The sequence below is a fragment of the Balaenoptera musculus genome, chromosome 3, assembly GCF_009873245.2.
Source record: "Balaenoptera musculus isolate JJ_BM4_2016_0621 chromosome 3, mBalMus1.pri.v3, whole genome shotgun sequence".
Taxonomy (NCBI): Eukaryota; Metazoa; Chordata; class Mammalia; order Artiodactyla; family Balaenopteridae; genus Balaenoptera; species Balaenoptera musculus.
Window position 1 is genome coordinate 34515305 of NC_045787.1, and position 19684 is coordinate 34534988.

The 19684-nt window shown below is 36.8% G+C and overlaps 2 protein-coding genes across 5 annotated transcripts in view; one reads left to right on the forward strand and one right to left on the reverse strand.

Annotated features, from left to right (window-relative positions):
- The window catches only part of CCDC152 (coiled-coil domain containing 152), a 34762-nt gene extending 25590 nt beyond the window's left edge, over positions 1-9172 (forward strand). For all 4 annotated transcript variants that reach the window (XM_036846982.1, XM_036846980.1, XM_036846979.1 and 1 more), the window contains 4 exons: positions 1272-1374; positions 5997-6124; positions 7906-7989; positions 8584-9172. In XM_036846982.1, the coding sequence (XP_036702877.1) occupies positions 1272-1374; positions 5997-6124; positions 7906-7989; positions 8584-8733 (465 nt within the window). In that variant the 3' untranslated portion in view covers positions 8734-9172. The remainder of the gene's footprint in view (positions 1-1271; positions 1375-5996; positions 6125-7905; positions 7990-8583) is intronic.
- Positions 8850-19009, reverse strand: LOC118892370 (selenoprotein P). The gene is made up of 5 exons (XM_036846978.1): positions 18911-19009; positions 15646-15861; positions 14692-14904; positions 12866-12983; positions 8850-10290 (listed from the first exon to the last, which is right to left on the reverse strand). Exons 2-5 carry the CDS (start codon positions 15846-15848, stop codon positions 9691-9693), a joined length of 1134 nt encoding a protein of 377 aa, XP_036702873.1. The 5' UTR covers positions 15849-15861; positions 18911-19009; the 3' UTR covers positions 8850-9690.
- Between the last annotated feature and the right edge of the window lie 675 nt (positions 19010-19684).

Here is a 19684-nt window from a genome sequence, read left to right on the forward strand (position 1 = left end):
GCAACATTTCAGGTGGCAAAGTCAATGGGGAAAAGATACATAGATTTGTCTCTTGTGGTTTCCCAGGGCAGTAACTGCTTAATGCAACCATCTGAGTCAGGAGTAGTTTATGAAAGGCACTCTATAGTTGCCCATCTAGAAATCTAGATACAAACATAGGAAAAATAGCAGTTCATGAGATTCACCCCTTTAGTCACCTGCCCAGCTTTAATCAAAGGCAATGGTTGGATATGTTCAGCCATTCCTGCAAGTTGCCTGGCAAAAAAAAGTAGCCCAAGTAGGACTCCTGACTATATCCCCTTGAATTTTTGATAATCTAGAGGAGCTATTCACTGGGTCTAGGCTAAGAACCTCTGACTTAATTCTTATTTGGACTCTCATTCATTCAAAATATATATATCAAGGGATATACACTAGGAGTTAGGAATACAACAGTGAGTAAAAACAAAGTCCCTGCTTTTACGGTGTTTAGAGATTTTTCTGAGCCTCTTGCCTTGATCATTGTCTCTTTCTTACTATCCCACCTCACTTTTATTCTTCCTGCTTTCCTTTTCTCCTGCCTGTGAGTGGTTTCTTTATGTAGAAACATACCTCTGGAAAAATTGTAAGTTTTATCTTTGGAGGATTTGTCTCGCAACACCTCTCTCAATACCACTCTCCGTATTAGCATAGTAAATCACTTCTATGCTTCAACAACCTAAGAAACTAACCTCAGGAGGCTGTTGAGCACTTCTCAAACCCCAAATTCATCCTTCTTTAGCCTCCCCATAAAACTAACCCTTACCATAGGTAATGCTTAACCTCCTTCTGGGAATTAGGAATGTTTATATAATTTTCAGAAACAGAAATTCAGCCCACATTCAAAGGGATTCATCCTACATTAGGGTAAGCTCGCAGGCTATCAAACAGTGCCTAAAGTTGGCTTTAAAATATAGCTTTGGCGCTTTTTTCACATACTTTAATGCTGTCACGGCATTTATTCATACAATTAAACAAAATATTTTGAGCATCTATGATATGCTCTGAATATAGTGATGAGAATTCAGAGGCAAAGATAAAAAATCATTGTCTCTAGATGGTCTCTATCTACTTGGACCAGAAATTGGTCCTTCTCAAAGCTGAGCATTCAAACAATGAACAATATCTTTCCCCTCTAGATATGATTATATACCAAAAATTAATATAAACTTCGAAAATTTCATCTTTCTAATTAATCAAAAGTTGTCTACACATACTCAAATTGAAGGATGAATGTATATTTTAATCTTTAGGAATATAAGAATAGTATTGCCAAACTTATGAGTGAAATGAAAATCAAAGAGGAGGGACATAAGACAGAAATAACAAAACTTTATCAAGATATGCAGAAAAAAGGTAAGTTTTTTATTTTTAATTTACTGAATTTTAAGATACCATAAAACAATTTACACAGATATATAAACTTTTTTCAGTAATTGCCAGTATTCCGAATAAACATTGCCTTGACACATTTGAATTTAGTTTTTGTTCCTTTCTATATATTTATGTGATATAAATTATAGCATTTAGGGGCTTCCCTGGTGGCGCAGTGGTTGAGAATCTGCCTGCCAATGCAGGGGACACGGGTTCGAGCCCTGGTCTGGGAAGATCCCACATGCCACGGAGCAACTAGGCCCGTGAGCCACAACTACTGAGCCTGCGCGTCTGAAGCCTGTGCTCCTCAACAAGAGAGGCCGCGATAGTGAGAGGCCCGCGCACTGCGATGAAGAGTGGCTCCCGCTCGCTGCAACTAGAGAAAGCCCTCGCACAGAAACGAAGACCCAACACAGCCAAAATTAATTAATTAATTAATTAATTTTTAAAAAAATGTAAAAGTGCTCTGTAAGCCATACCAGTGACATCATTTAAAAAAAAAAAAAAACTATAGATTTAGAAATTGGACTGATGGAGTTTGCACTTAACATTATTTAAAGTGAAATAGTTAATATCATTGTAAAATTAATATAAAATGTATAGTTAACTTTGATATTTATATACTCAGCATATTGAATATAATTTCACTAATGAAATATTCTTCCTTCAGCAAAGTCTCATGAACTTATGTTGAGAGTTAACTGGTTTCATAAAGGTATAAAAAACTTTCTTAATGAGCCTAGATGCACACCATATGCAAAAATTAACTTGAAATGGATAAGTCTGAATGTAAACCTACATCTATAAGACGAGTAGAAGAAAGCATAGAAGGTAATCTTTGTGACCCTGAGTTAGCCACAATTTCTTAGAAAGAAACAAAAAGTACAAAAAATAAAGGAAAAAGTTCTAAATTGAACTTCCTCAAAACTATTAACTTCTGTCCTTCAACGCTGTTAAGAAAATGAAAAGACAGGCCACAGACAGGGAGATAATACTTACAAATGCAGAGCTGATAAAGGACTTATGTCCAAAATCTATGAAGAACTCTTATAACTCAATAATAAGAAGTCAAACAACCCAGTAAGGAAATGGGCAAAATATTTGGACACTTCCCCAGAGAAATACGGATGAAAAGTAAGCACATGAAAACACGTTCAACATAATTGGTTAGTAGGGAAATGCAAATTAAAACCACAATGAGATACCACATTGCACCTTTTAGAACTGCTAAAATCTTTTTTAAAACTATCAATACCAAGAGTTGGTGAGGATGTGGAGCTATTGGAACCCTCATACATTACTAGTGGGACTACAAAATTATACAGTCATTTTAGAAAAGAGTTTTGCAGTTTCTTTGGGTTCTCTGAGAAGCAGATGCCTAGACAGAATTAGACGTTCAAGAGGTTTGTTAAGGCAAACATTTGTGAGGGTAGATAGGGAGGGAACTGGGGGAGACGGGGTTAGCTGTGGGTTTACGATACAGGTCTAACCTCTGTGAAGAAGAGAAGAAAGGAAGGTGTGTTGGGCAAGAGAAGTCTTAGACTGTGACACACTTATAAGAAAGTTTCAGCAAAGTTGGGCCAAATTTGCCCATCAACCAAGTTCTGCAACTCTCAGGAACAAGTCTGCCTTAGTGTCCCTGCCAAGTTCAGTCACTGGCTAGGAGCAGCTCTTGGGAATCATGACCTCAGCATAAACATGGTCATGAAGACAATGAGCCAATTATGTTCCCTGAAGTTGGAGATCTGAAAGATGCATTTTCATGGCCACAACTGTCCCCTTCTTATACTACACATACCTACTTCTCCATAGGAGTTCAGGTAGCAGGTTCTCCGTGGTTCTTGTGGATGTTTCTTCCTCAGGAGAAACCTAGAAGAGGGATTGTTGAAATGTTCTTCCTCCTAGGGACCTAACCGTGTCCTTTCAGCCAGCAGGTTCTAGACCAAAAACGTGGTTCAGACTGGGGAACTGAGCAAAGGATCATAATTTTTAGCTGGGGCATGTACCCTCAGCCTCCTGTTCCTCCATTTGGATCCTTTTGTACTAGGTGTTAGGCAGCTTGGCTGCTCATCCATTAACTAACCCTACAACTCTCGAAAATCAAGCCCCTTTGGCCGCTCTCTGACCTTCCTGCTCATTATGATAATTGTGGCCTCCTGGGTTTTGGCAGTTAAGCACCATCATCTGGCTTCTACAACTTGCTGGGGGAGGGGGGACACCATCCCCATAGATATTAATGAGCCCAACTGTATACCCACCTCTTCTGTCAGCCCTAGCTTGCAGATGAGAGCGACCATTGAACTTCTTGGTGGTGCTGGTTTTTCTCTCACCAGCACATTCCTTGTGGTCCTGGTTTATAGTGTGTCTTCTGGGCCCTCCTAAGGAACATAATCTTTTGCTGAGTTATCTTGCCTCACATAACATATCCACTCAAGCATGCCAACTTTCGAGAGCCTCCTTATGCCTTTCTCTACTATCTGCCAGGGCATCTCAGGTATTCCCACTTCACTCAGCTTTGGCCAGTGCTTTCTCTAGAGGTCTAAGGCTACTCTAACAGAGTTTGTCCCATATCCTAGGTCCTTGCTAGGGTATTATGTCCCCTGTCCCTAAAGAGTATCTTCAAGTCAATGAATTCTGGCTTACCTAGTCTTACCTTCCGTCTTCTTCTATCCAGCACCCTCAAAGTCCATTCTCAAGGGTATTCACATGGCTCTTTCCAATACAACCTAGCTAATTCTTGCAGCTCTCTGGGGTATAATCACTTTCCCCCCTTATCAGTCCCAGCACTCCCCCAACCAGGTTATACTGCGCTTTAACCCTAGTTATTGGCCTAGCAGCCAAAAGAGGAGGGAGGGGCATCTTCTGAGCGGAGCCTCTGCAGCATCTTTCATCAGCTAGGTTAGTGCTAGTTCTTAATAGGAAAAAGTAGGTCTGCAATTTCTGAGCATTTAGGGGAGTTGTCAAAGCCAGCATCCTCACAGGTGTTTATCCAGATGTTCCTGTCCTATTTTTCAGGATCTTAGGTGTTCCCAACCAGGACCCTGATTTAGCATAGCAGACCTGTTTTGGCTGAACATTTCAACATCTCTGGAGTTCTGCAACTTTAATGATTAGATTTTCTGTTGCTCAGCTCTACCTGCTCTTCCACTAGAGTTGGTGAGAGCCTGTTTGTAAGCTACCAAAGAGTCCCTCTGGCTCTCACACCTATTCTTTTTGCTTTGTTTTGTTTGTTTTCCTTTTCTCTTTTTTTTTTTTTGGAATTTTATTTTTTTTGATACAGCAGGTTCTTATTAGTTACCTATTATATACATATTAGTGTATACATGTCAATCCCAACCTCCCAATTCATCACAGCACCACCATCCCCCACCCTCCACCCTTGGTGTCCATATGTTTGTTCTCTACATCTGTGTCTCTATTTCTGCCTTGCAAACCCATTCATCTGTACCATTTCTCTAGATTCGATGGGCATTTAGGTTGCTTCCATGACCTGGCTATTGTAAATAGTGCTGCAATGAACACTGGGGTGCATGTGTCTTTTTGAATTATGGTTTTTTCTGGGTATATGCCCAGTAGTGGGATTGCTGGGTCATATGGTAATTCTACTTTTGGTTTTTTAAGGAACCTCCATACTGTTCTCCATAGTGGCTGTATCAATTTACATTCCCACCAACAGTGCAAGAGGGTTCCCTTTTCTCCACACCCTCTCCAGCATTTGTTGTTTGTAGATTTTCTGATGATGCCCATTCTAACTGGTGTGAGGTGATACCTCATTGTAGTTATGATTTGCGTTTCTCTAATAATTAGCCACACCTATTCTTTAAATCTTTAAATTCTTGTTAACAGCTGTTTCTCATTATCCCTCAGTAGGATGTCAATTTAATTTAGCAGTAACTCTCCAACTCTACTGTCTTTGTGGGCATCATTTCCCTCTATCTTTCAAATGCCTGAACTATTCATTACACCTGCAAGGCATTCACCTCCACCAGGACATTTCCCCCAGATTACTTCTGGTAAAATCTTCAGCAATCAGACCCCCGTTGTATACTAGGAACCACCAGTACTCCATATACCACTAATCATGGCTTCCTCATTTCTTACAAAGCAGTAAGTGCCCCATCATACCTGTTTTCTTGTGCTAGCTCAGGTCCTCCAAAGAGCCGACAAGATGGCAGTAGACAGTCAAAGAAATTTATTGGACAAAATGCTTATGAAGGGAAATGGTGAGGGAGCCAGAAAAAGCTGATGTAGTTCTAGAGTCATCCTGTAATTTGAGGCCTTCTATAACTAGGAACCCAGGATTTGTGTCCCTCTTTAACCATTAAATCCCCTATTTATTCTCTAGGCATTTAGAGAATATTATTCTCTAGATATTTAAGAGTACAAATTAGTTTATTCATTCAAAAGCATTCAATGGGCAACCTTTGCATTGCAAGCATTTTTCAGGGGCTTGTTAAAAATATATAAAAGCTACCCTGCATGTAAACAGTTTCTAAAATACATGTTTTTATTAATAAATTCCACTTTCTTGTAGATTGTTTAAAATACAAAAAAAAAATTTTAAGATTTTTGAAATGTTAAGATGCATTTATGTTTTTATGCAGTTGAATTAAGTGAAGAAAAGAATAAAGAACTGATAGAGAAAAAGGAGGTGGAAATTTCAGAGTTAAATGCAAAGTTAAGAACTCAAGAAAAGGAAAAACAAAATGAAATAATCAAACTACAGCTAGAGGTAAGTGTTTAAGGCTCTGCTAAATTTGAGGATGCATCCCTTAGTCTAGGCCATACTTTGGTTATTTGTCATCAGAGTGAGATAAATTTCAGGATTAGAAACAACCCTGTGAGAGGGCTTCACACATGCTCATTCTTCATCCATCACATGCAATGCTTAAACCTTGTACAATACAACTGTTAGCTACACTGCCTTTCAGCACTTGGCCTCAAGGTGGGACTCTTCAGTCATTCAAAAGGTCCTGGCTTCCAGAGAGGATATTTTCCTCTGACAGCAGACACAGATAACTCATATTACCTGCATTTTACAGCTGAGTCTATGCAGCCTTTTAGGACTACCATTCCAGCTGTGGGGAGAGTGCTTCTAATCCTTAACATTACTCTCTCCTCAGCAGAAATTGTGGAACCCTGGTGAACTAACTGGAAATTTCTTTTTCTTTATTTAAAATAAAAAGAGACTAATTTGTTCCTAATAAATATGTAGAAATATAGAGGCAGACAAACCAGATTTTTTTAAAGGGACTTTAAATAGGGCATCTCAAAGGCTGAGGTTCCGGTTCTTGGGTCAAAAGCCTTCTCAGTTGGTTGTTTAATCAGATGTCAGAATCTCAAAGACATTGATATTTTGACAATATATTTGCCGTTTACATTTTTGTCTAGATCCTTCTAATCTCCCTTTCCATCATTCTTCCCTCAGCTTGACTCCCACTTTACCTTACGTTGTTAGAATTCACCTAGTTAGTTAAGATAACCTAGTTTTCATGTTCTTTAAAGTTTGGTATCCTGAGGTGCTTGGTGAGTTACAGTGTTGAAGATTCTATAATTATTGAGCAAAAGGGGACTGATGTTGACTTTCAAGGCTCTTTGCTGCTGTTCCTGCCTTCTGGTCAAGTGTACCCACAAACCACAGTGAGGGATGGATGGCCAACTGAAATACAGTAGACTGTGTTTCAAGATTGGCTATCAACTTCTAATCCACTGATTGGGAATGTGCATTTTGTTTGCCATCCTGGCCCTGTCACTGGTCTAGCCCAAGTTTGTTGTTTGATATACAGAACTCTTTGCTATTTATCTTCATTATAACTATCCATTTCTCTCCCCAAACCAGAACACAATCTCACAGAGTTTATTCTTAGTTCACAGTGAGGTTACACTAAAGTCAACCTGAAGGAAAAATTGTAATGGAAGATTTTGCAAAAAATATGACTGTAACAATGGCCCATGAGAATGTTTTTAACCCAATTCACTTTAATGCCAAACCAGCAAGAGTTCAAACTAAATCAATAAAATCATATCCAAATTCTACTATTTAGCCTCAAAGTTTCTGCAGAAGGGTATATGTTTTTCTCCCATGACTGTTGATTATACTACATATTCTTTACAAAGTACCCTCATAGTAACATGAAAATATTTTTATCTATCTTTTAAGTTAACTAGATTCTCAACCCTAATTTACTAGATTCTTAATCCTCCATGATAGAATCAACTGATGTCTTGAGAAAAAAATGATGCTGACCCCACACCAGAATTTCTAAGGTAGTGTCCAGGTATTTGGTTCTTTAAAAAATCTCCCCAGGTAATTTTAAAATGCAGCCAGGGTTAATCTTGTTTGGGTATTCCTTGTTCTTTCTTAAAGACTTTTCTATCTTCTGTTATACAGTGAATACACTTGAATTACAGATATGTCTAAGGATACAATGGATTATACTTACATTTATAGAAACAGTTGTTTCTAATTGTTTAACTAGAATGTTCTCAACTTTCTTTTTAAACTTGATTCAGTTTGATGCCAAACTAGCAAGAGTTCAAACTAAGTCAAAATCATATCCAGATTCTACAGTTTTGCCACACAGTATCTACAGAAGGGTATGTGAGTTTTTCTTCCACAGCTGTTGCTTAAAAAAAATTAATTCTCTTAGTGTGTTTCCATAAAGGTTATATTTACTAACAACATACTTAACAGTTTTCCTTAAAATATATCACACAATCAGAAAAGATATTAGATTTTTAATAATCTTTATAAGTCTCTTTCAATTTAAATTAGTAAATCTTAGTAGTAAATTAAAACATTAGAGAAGTCCTCTGACTCTTTGGACCATCTAAGGAATTCCATAATGTACTTTGAACTAAGGCTGACTTACTATTCTGAAGTTATTTAGGTACTCAGCAGATTTCTTCTTGTTCAACTCCTTTATTTATGGTTTATAATTTCAAGCTATATAGGGAGAAGGGAACAAACTAAAACAAATGGTGCTAATGTGTGTTTTTGTATCCTTGTACCAGTTTTACCCCATTAAATCCCACAAAAGCAAAATTATAGACCTTTCAAAATATGGTATCTTTTTTAATACCTACTTCTACTTAAACCAGAAGCATAGTTTTTGCTGTTGTTTTGTTGTTCCTTGTACTTAATCTTATTATTTATGAACTGCAATAACAAAATCTTTCTGCTCTATTTAGAAGCTTCAGCATCTTCAAGAAGAAAAAAACAAGGAGATTGCAATTCTTCGTAATACCATTCACGATTTAGAGCAACGCCTCTCTGTCAGCAAAGATTCTCAATTTAAACTTGCTGGCAAAGATTATCACTTTAAGCGTAGACGGTTTTGAGTATGGAAGTAAATTCATTAGTTGCTATTTAATTTCTTTAAAAGCAATTGAAAATTCACTTCTATTGTCAATATAACATACTACCTAAGTAATTACAATGAAAACAAAAAGACAGCTTTAAACTTCATTGAGTTTATTTAAACAAATGCACACTTTTGCCAATCGCGTTCTGCATTCTTGCTTAATAGTATTAACCATAAAAAAGTTCAGGTTTATAGGACTTAGTTTACCTATTGAACCATCATTGACTATGGAAGTACTTTCTAAGCAATCAAGAGATAGACAACATTCTTTTATCGTTTCCCATCTATCTTTCAAGACTGGCAATCTTAAATTTTAAAGAGTATGATACAATGCCAGATAAAGAAAGCAAGATATAAAGACTTAATTCATATGTGATAGTAAAAATCAAGATATGAGTCTTGGATGTAAAAAAAAAGTATAAATGGATATCTAAAATGTAATCATAGCAAAATATTCATGTATGAGTATTTCTGGATCTGAAAAGACAGAAATCACTTCTTTCTTTAAAGGTTTAATTTGTTAAAAATCGTAAGATTAAAAAGACAAAGATAATATTGTTTGAGAAATAAGTAAAGAAAAAAATGGAAAACATGTCTTTGTCGTTCTTCCTCCATTCTAAGCTGCCGACTATCCAACAGAAACCCCTAGGTCATAGTTTATGTTTCTGTTCTCATTAATGCAAGTAGAATGCTGGAGAAAGAAAAAGAAAAACATATTAACCAAATGCTGCAACCACCTTTCAGTTGCCCTGTAATAAAAATATGGTTGGGGTCAAAATTTTTTGACTTAAATTTTAAAATGTGGAAGCCAATTTCTCCATGTTTACACAAATCCAATTCCTACTTTTGGATCACTATTAATTAGGTAGCTTATAAAAATGCTGGAAATGTAATTGTCTAGACCGACTTAGGCAGTATATCCGATTTTAAATATTTAATTTGAAGGTCATTTTCACATTTCTGCCTTCTTTTCTCAGCTTCATTTGGTGCTGGCTTCTGTAGGGTTGAGCTGCTGACTTGCCTGGCAGGCAGCTGGAGGCAAACGTCACTGTCAAGATTCAGTGACGTGCTCCTCTGCCAGAAGGCCCTGTCAGCTACATAAAGAGGGGAGGTTTTCTTTACACTGTCAGGTGACTGCAGACCCTGTTTTTTCAAATATCAGATGTCGGCAGTGTCAGCATCAGCTACTCAGAGCTGATTCTGAATCTTTGGGAAATTTTCAGAGTAACTGATTTATGCATCCCCTTCGTCAGAGCTTCTTTTGCGGAAGAGAAAGTTGTAATGTATCTCAGTTCTCTGAGTGCCCCTGTCTTTGGTGACCCCGGTGCCTATGGTGGCGATGAAGACCTGAAGGAGGGGGATGCTCCGGGTTATCTGGTGCTTCTGGTTTTGGATACTCTGAAAGATGACCGTCCTCAAGATGGTGATGGGGATGGTGATGGGGATGGGGATGGGGCTGAGGCTGTGGAGCCTCGGTTGTTTTTTCCTCAGTAGCCAAAGATACATTTTTACAGAAGCCTTCATCTTCCAGTGTCTGGAATAAATTTATAAATCACTTATCAACAAATTTATAGATTTAGCAGGAATGCGTGAAAAAATGATTTGTAAAGGTAACATATATGAAATTCAAACTGGTTAATTAGGATTGAACTGGCTTTGTTTTTCCAGCATCATATTAATGAGAAAAAAAATTGATGTCAGTCTCAATACCTAGACTTTTTATTAAACTTTGGTTCCCATCCATACCTAATTATAAACTGCTTCTTGTGCAAAGTTTGCATTTAACCAAAGAATCCTCAAGCATTTTGCAAACGAATCAACATTAAGGTTTTGAAAATAGATAAAAAAGGATGTAATACAATTAAAGTTTTAACAATTCACCTAAGCTTCTATACTAGTTAAATCAACAGCAGAATTCCAATTTTCTTTTTCTTATCAAGAGCATTTCCTAAATTTTTAAGAATTCTGAGGAAGCATTTGAGAGATACATAAGGCTTAAAAAGAAAGCCAGACCACTATATTTATATCAGCAGAAGCAAAACTTAATAAGCTGGTTAGAAGAACTTAGGATTGATTGCAGTAAAGTCAAATAAATATCAAATCCTAAAATCAGTTCACCTATATGGAACACCTGTATCAACAAGGCATCAAATCTAATATTATATTCTGAAACAAACTAATTCCTCTTTGATAATTCAAAAGTGCCAATAAAATAAACTTTGCTCAAAATCAATAGATTTTTATACCTCGGCTTTTGCCAGGAAATGTTTTGAACTTCATCAAAGCTTTGTTAATGTGTTTCTACTGTCCTGCTGTCTGCTGAAAGTAGCAAATCACTGCCCATTTTTGATTGAGCATAATATTCCACTCTGCATGAATCTAGTTCTTTAATTTGCTGAAAGTCTTTCTTCATTGTTTTCTGTGCCCACAAATCATAGGGTCAAAGCTTATAGATATGGCAATGTAATATTAAACCTCAAACTAAAATTATTTGTAAATAAATTTACAAAATCGACTTTAGCGACCAAACACTCACTAAGTGATATGATTTGGTATTTTGAAGGTTTTGAAAAGTTATAAATTCCACTGGATTTTAGCATACAACTAATAAATGGTACATTTTTTGGTTGTTTCTGAATTACTTTTGAGAACTTAATAGTGTTTAATTAAAAACATAAACAATTAGATATATGTATTGGTTCCAAAAAACCAATTACTATATTTCATTGATTCTACAATGTATATTTTTCACATTTTAATATCTTTAAAATTTGAATGCATCCTACTATTGATAGTGTTATAGTATTGTATCCTACTCTAACTGACAGCAGTTTTTAATAACACATAAATAATGTGTCATATAATTGGCGGCATCTAGGATGCAATGAAATAGAAAAACTCCAATTTGATTTGACATATCAGATAATACGATATATTATTTCTATTTACAGATGTTTGTAAACTTTACACATGTTATGAGAATTGTTTCTGCCTTTGTTTCAATATACCTAGGTATATTTACAACTATTAGGCATTTGTGAAAATGCAAAATACTGAAAAAAAGTCCCAAAATATGAGGAATCAATATTGCTGACATTCATTAAGCACTTAGTATAAGTTAGACATTGCGTTAATACTTCGTTTGCATTACTTCAGTCTCCTCATCTGTAAAAGCAGTAAAATAACCCTCACGGTATTATTATGAAGATTAAAATGTGAAAAATGACATAACTAGAGTAATTAAACTGTTCAGCTTCTTAACGACTTAAGTGATTCATTAAAATTTGAATGGCTTTCTTTAGAGTTGGGAAAAATATAAAGGAAGCAGAGCTTCCTTTATTTTAGAAATAAAAATTCAAAATTGTTTTTAAACCTGAGTTCGAATTTTGCCCACTTGCTCTGTCAAGGAAACACTGTTTGGAATTATTTTCCTTCTCAATTTGAGAGGAAAAGAAGTTTAGTTAATATAAGTTAAAATCAATTCCTTGAGTATCTTTTTTATAAACCACTTGTAAATATAGTGTCTCTCATGACAAGGAATAAATATTCTCATGGTTGTTAAGAAAGAAATATCAGTAATGAGTAAAAAAGTTATTCCATTGTGAAATAAATGCAGTAATTCCAAGTGCACTGTGTAAGGGCTTCACAGAAAAGCTGACAGTTTTACATTCTTGGTAAATTAAGTAGTTATCTGGGCCCCAATTCCACTTCAGGTAATGCCATGGATAATCTTTGCTATCACTATGCTCTTATATGAGCACATTCAGAATATTGCAATAATGTATTTTATGTTGGCTGAATTCTTTAAGCACTTATATTCATGCAATATCATTCGGTGTTAATTGAAATACGTAATCTACGTTGATTTTTTGTTTTCTAAACTTCTTCTAGATAAAAGCAGCAATATGGATCTTGAAAAGACGTTTCAAAGTATATGTTACATAAAAGGAAGCATATGTAATTATATTAATAAACATTACTGTTGTAGTTTATTTTTAGTATACCAACAGAAACATTGACTAGCTAATTAGTCATGAAACACTAACTTATTTAAATAGTTCTTAAAAGATTTCCTCTTTTCTCCAGGTAAAAATAATTGAGAAAAATACCTTGAGAGAGCAGTTTCCACATTTACTTTCACAGTAAACAGTCTTAATGGAGTCTTCTACATGTGAGGAAGTTAGGAAGGAATAAGGCAAACCAAGATGATATACAAGGCGGCCACATCTGAAAAAAATAACAAAGTCATTACAATATTTTCTGTATCATGATCCTACTCATGCACCATCTGGGATAGGTATTGTAGGTTCAATGGTCTTATAACTAAGACCCTTTCATAACTTCAGTAAATTTCCTTGAATGGGGTCTCAAACGACCTCCCTGGCACTGCATACCAGGTCAGGTCATGACAAGACTATAGTGAGTCTGATTTTGAAATGTGAAATAGATATGTCACAACAAATAATGTCAAAACTATGCAGTCTAGTTATTGTGACTTGGTCAAATACAATTTTGTAATTGACTTGTAAATTCTATCAATGCTCAAACCACTGACATCATAAATTGGGCTCTGCAAATCACACGATCCTTTCAGAACTGCTAAAGCAGCACAAATTCCACACAATAAGAAATCACAGCATAACAAAAAGATCCTCAAGTCTTGGCCAGTAGCCCACTGATTTAAAAAAATATCTGATGCAACAAAAATTTCAGTACAGTGAAAGAAATGGAAATACAACACTTGACATTTTCAGAAATAGTGGAGATGAAATGTCCTTCTTACCCCTATTTTACCCTGTATATACAATTTTATATGACTATCAAAGGGTTACACTTTGCAACAGAATAAGAAGTTTGCAAGCCTAAAAGAATGACATGTAATATTAAAAATATTTAGAGTAAGACCAAGTAGGTCTTAGGCCTTGGCAGAGTCTGGCTTACCATTTCTGAAGAGCCAAAAAAAAAAAAAAAAACCAGCACCAACTAGAAATGTTGGTGATGTCAAATTTATTTATTTATTTATGTATTTTTTGGCTGTATTGGGTCTTTGTTGCTGAGCATGGGCTTTCTCTAGTTGCGGCCAGTGGGAGCTACCCTTCCTTGTGGTGCTCAGGCTTCTCATTGCGGTGGCTTCTCTTGTTGCAGAGCACAGGCCCTAGGCACGCAGGCTCAGTAGTTGTGGCTCGTGGGATCTAGAGCGCAGGCTCAGTAGTTGTGGCGCACAGGCTTAGTTGCTCCACGGCATGTGGGATCTTCCCGGACCAGGGCTCGAACCCATGTCCCCTGCATTGGCAGGCAGATTCTTTTTTTTTTTCTTATTAGGCATCAATTTTATACACATCAGTGTATACATGTCAATCCCAATCGCCCTGGCAGGCAGATTCTTAACCACTGCACCACCAAGGAAGTCCCAGTGATATCAAATAATGTATGCCTTGAGGTTCCTTGAAAATACAAACGTTTTACTCATTCATGGAATCAAAAGCAGATTCATGCCGATTATACCTAAATAATTAACATATTTTATAGTTCAGAAATGCAGGCATGTAAACTTAAAATTTAGTAATTAGATTAGAGATAAGCAAGTGGCCTGCAAAGTATGGTTATTCATCTGCAAAATTTTTAAGTTAGAATTGTATGTGAGGTACAAATTGATCCTTCTTTTTATTTAATCAGAATGCTAATTTACAGGGGAAAAAAAGTATAGTCAATTTTCTTTATTTCCCTACTGGAGTGGTGAATTCCCTTGTGTGAAAAGAAGTCATTTCAAAAATACTAAAACCAAACATTTGAATGGGCTCACTTTGAAACTGAGTATTTGGTAATAAAAGCAGATGTGTTATTTTAAATTACTTATTAAATTAAATACAAAGCAGGTATCTTTTAATTTGGGGGGTGGGTATGTATGCATATGTGTATACATGTGTGTACACACCTGTCATATATGAGGAAGTCATCTTTCGTTCCATTTAATAGAGTCCAGACATCTGTTTGGTTTTCTTCTTGTTGGTAAACAGGAATATGCTCTGAAACCTTACTTTTAAGATGCACATATTTTAATCGAGAAGAGATTCCTTGATGATTAACAACAACATAAGAGATGTTCGAATATCCTTCTTTCTCCAGTTTTACTCGCAGGTCTTCCAATCTAAAATATTTGGAAAAATTACAAAAAAAGGAATAATTTCATTTAATTTTATTTTAGTGACTTCTCCCTTTTTCCTCACTCTATTTTCCTAAATGAAACTCTTCTGTTATTTTTTACTTAACTCATACCTCTTTTTTGCATTGTTTTAAAAGACTAAAACTTTTGTTTTTCTAATTATTTACTGAGCACTTATGCTCAGTTAAAACCATATGCCAAGCGCTTGCACAAACATCAGCTCGTTTAGTCCTCAAATTAATCCTATGAAGTGTATATTTTTAATCCATCTCGCAGTTACAGAGAATTGTACCCAATAAATATTTGGCAAATAACCCAACAAATATATATTTATAGATTTGTTAAATGACTCAAGACCTTGGGTGGCAAGTCTAGTGTTCATTCTACTCTAGCAAAGCTCTTGTCTCTGCTTCCTATATTGAAACAACTAATCCATTTCCAACAGTACAATTTAGAACATTTTCATTACACAAGTAATACATATTTAGTAGGGTACTATAAAATACAGGTACACAAAAAGAAGAAAAAGCTTCCATAGCCCCAGGAAAACAACTGTAAACACCCTCCTAGTCTTCTTTCCTCTAACACGTTCTAGGCAAACTTGTATAGTTTTTCAAAAATGCAATTTAATAAAAATATCTTTTCTGTTTTTATTTTATTTTATGTATGTATGTATTTAATAGCTATCCCCTTAAGAAATGCTAGACCACAGAAAGACTACCTTACCTAGATGCCTGCAGTATGCACAGGTATCAGCTGGCTTGAAGAAGAGCAACCACCGTCACTGAACCATAGGAGTTCAGCATGGGGTCTTGATCCTTTATGCTCCAGGCTGGAGGTTGCTTACAAAAGGAGCTTTGCCCCTGGCTCTCTGTTCCTCCCGTGGGGAGGAGACAAAGAGCCAGGGCCAGCCCCAGGCCTCTCCACATTGCTGGGGCTGTCCTGTAAAAGAGAAAACCTTTCTGTCATCTTCACAGTCATAACAAGGAATTTCTATAAACCCAGCAGGTACAATTCTACTTTGTACAAATATCTAGCCAGTGGATTCTGTCTCCATGTTGCTGGACTCATCACATTGGGCCTCTTAGCCCCAGATCTCCCTGTAAAGGGGAAAAGATCAGCCAGCGTCAGGGAAGCTGTCAAAGTACCTCTTAACTATCTGGCTTAGCAAGACACTTTAGTGAGCATGCAATGGAGATCTGCCTGAACAGGCAGCCAAGTACTTCTCTAGTAGAAGATACATGTCTAGGAGAAAATACATGTCTAGGGAAATTTTGAGAATGTGGCCTCTACAACCAAGTAACATTCTGCGAACATGATTTGATTTTTATTTGAGACACACCAAGTTCTGCCTGCTTCTCTCTGTCCTCTACCAATCTAAGAAAGGAAAGGGTAAGTAGGGGATTCTGCACAGAAATGAAAAGACAGCACGGAAAGAGAACCCAGGAAGAAAGAAGGTGGCAGCGAGGGCAGTCTACCAACGTGAAGAGATTCAGATGTTACTGCCTGCCAAAACGTTGCTATCACATCCAAGACAAACACCAACCAATGAAAAAACACCAGACCAGGAATAAATACTACAGATCACCGGCCCCTGGACCATTTAAGATTCACTGAAATCTACACTCGATTAGTCTACTTATTGGCTACCACTACGTTCAGGAAGTTCCTGTGACTAGATGGCACATTCTTGGGTACAGAAGATGACCCCTCTGAGTAGGAAATACTCAGACAAGAAATGTACAAGTATTAAATACGTGACAAGAAATATTCCCAAAACAAGGGCTAGCGCTCTCTGCAGAGAGGTACAAATAAAACACGTGATTTGTAGACAGGTGGTGGAAAAAAGAGCATATTCAGCAGAGATGAGCAGACAAAGAAAAATCCACACATTTATGCAAACATGATTTAATTTTTATTTAAGACACACTACGTGAATCAGGTAATCAAAGTAATCAGGCTCATTTTGATATAAGAGTCTGAGGGAGAGAGATCAGGACAAAATTCCAGAACTAGGAAGTTGGCACATTTTCAGGCACTGATCTGGGATTAAAAAAGTTAAAAGTACTTCGGCAGGGGGGAGGGTGGGCAGCTAACGATAAGTAACCTAGAGTGAGCCCAGGGTTAAGAGGGGAGTAGAAAGGCTAAAATCAGATTGATTTGGGCTCTAATGCACTGGTAGCTATAGATAGAACTTTTAAAAACCTGATTATCTTTCACATTATTTGACACCACAAAATTCCTAGCTATATAGAATATCTTGATAAGAGCCTAACTAAAGGAAGAAAAATAAAGGGGGGGGGGGTGTTAAGAGAGGATAAATTAAATAATTTTTTAAGGCCATCCCAACTATTCTAATATCTTTAAAATTCCAATATTTAAAAAAAGGAGAGGATATATCTGGACTAAATCTAGGGAATTTCTTTAGGATAGTACTTATACTAATGATACAATTATCCTTCTTATAGCTACCATTTATCGAGCATTTATACAACTATTTGCAGGTGGCACAAAGCACTTTTTTAATATCATGTCAGTTAATCCTTACAACTATGTGACCATTATCTCCTTTTGCAGTTGAGAAAACTATGGCTAAGTGACAGTTTAGGCATCTTGCCCAAGTCCACACAGGTACTAAGTCACAGGGAAACTGGATTCAAACCGGTTCTACTAATTCCAACACATGACCTCTTAGCTACTGCAATATATTGACCGTTTTTAGCTGGGTCACCTTTAGTAACTATAGTAGCCAGGATCTGGGTTTTTTTAATGCCCTAAGATGACAAAGAAAACATCAAAATTATTCGAGTTATTTTGTTTCTTACTAGAATGGCTAGATTTCCCTACTTTCTAGAACATAAATTCAGTAGTTATAGACCCCAGCATAAACTCAGCGCTTGGCGCCCTCACTTTGCATTCCGTTCCAATTGGCTGAAGAGTGAATACAAATGAAAAGGTTATCTCACCCATTGCTCTCATTTAGTTTTTTGATGAAAAAATAACAGAAGCCATTGGCAGAGTGTATTACAGAGTTCACACTTTCAGATTTTCCTCTGTTACTATAATCAATAGGCTGTTCAACTTTGTTTCCTTAAAATCACTTTTTACATAATAAACTTTTGATTAATTACAGCTGTCAGACAACTATATAAAATAATGTAGATAAATAACAAAACTAGATTTACTGGAAGCTGATGCAAAAACAGTTAAAATGTAGTTATGAATTTCACTAATCTCACCACTTTCAATCACAAAACCTAGATTCATTGGCCACCTACAGACCTACATTTGCTTAAAATTTCCCATCAAAAGGCAAAACATGCAGAAACTTTTTCCACCCTCTTCCCCTGACCTTCAGACCCGCATCTGAGGGTCCCCCCTCATTCTCCTGAAAGCACCCATCACCACGTAAACTGCAAAGCATTGTGTTTAATCGCAGACCACCGGATTCTGACATGGGTTTTAACTCTTTCAAGGATGATCATTTCCGCACAGTGGACCAAACCTGCTCTTCCTTCTTTTCTTTTTTTTTTTTAACCTTGAAACTGCTGACAATATCCCTGGCCATTTCTACAGCACTGTAGAAAGGCCATATCTCAGTCTCTGCTCTTCAAACCCACAGGCTGTTTTGCCCTTAGAGCTCTCACTCTGCATTTCGGTAGGAAATATTTAAGCTTGAACATATAATATTGCCTATATAACATCACAACTTTTTGCAGAGGAAAAGAATTCAATTTCTCCAGCCTCCTCTGCCCCCATGTTCATCCTCAGCTGTGCAGAAAGCAGGGCAAAAATCAGCAAGAATTGTTAGTGTCCCCACTGCACCCGGTGTTTAGACTCTTTTGTTCTTTCTTTCGTATTACTTTTCTTTACCCATCTCTTTTCTTCAAATCTATTCTAAGGACAGAAACATTTTATCAAGACTCAAAAATCAAATCGTTTACCAAACTGTCAAGGAACCAAGTTTGGAAAACACGAAGTTTCTACTTACACAACCCCTTCCAACTAGCTTGCTTCCTTTCTCTTGCTCAGCCGGGGCAGCTCCACAAAGCCACAGCCAGAAACTCAGATATTTATAGTCCCTGCTGTCTACCTCACCCCTCAGCTATAGTCCAAAGTTCAGTGCCCACTCAGGCTGTGACCTGGCTAGCAGAGACAACCTCTGACTGATGATTACAACCAACTTTAAAAAAGTAGCAAGTGCTGGCATGCACAAAATGGGGGTGGGGGTAGTTTTTGCAATTACTGATTTATTCCCTATCCTTTTTAGTCACCCCAGTAGCTAGGATTTAATGGTACAGTCGGGGGCGGGAGGAAGGGCTAAGGGTAAAGAAGGCCTCCAAGTTATGCTCTTTTCCAAACTATAATAGGGAAAAACATTTGCTAAGCCAGCGAGGTAAGCTGTCGTTTTAAAAAAAGAAAAAAATTTATTTTTCTTTTACTTTGTTTGTAGTGGTCAGGTGCTAGCCTAACCCAAATTGTGTGAACTTTGTTAGAAAAGTCACCTGGTGTTTCAAATCTTTCCCATCCCCTGCTGTTACAGACCTGCTTAGATTATTTTGCAGTGGTTAAAACTTGAATCTCTGTGGGATCTCACAGGACTTCTGCTCTTTTCTTTTTCATTTAAGGAAAGGAATAAAATACTTACCTGGCAGGGGAGATACCATGATCACTAAGGAAAGGAATAAGGAAAGAGACCTCCTATCTGAGAGAAGCCAGGCCTCATTTTTCTCATCACAGAAGTCCCACTCTCTGGAAGACCTAG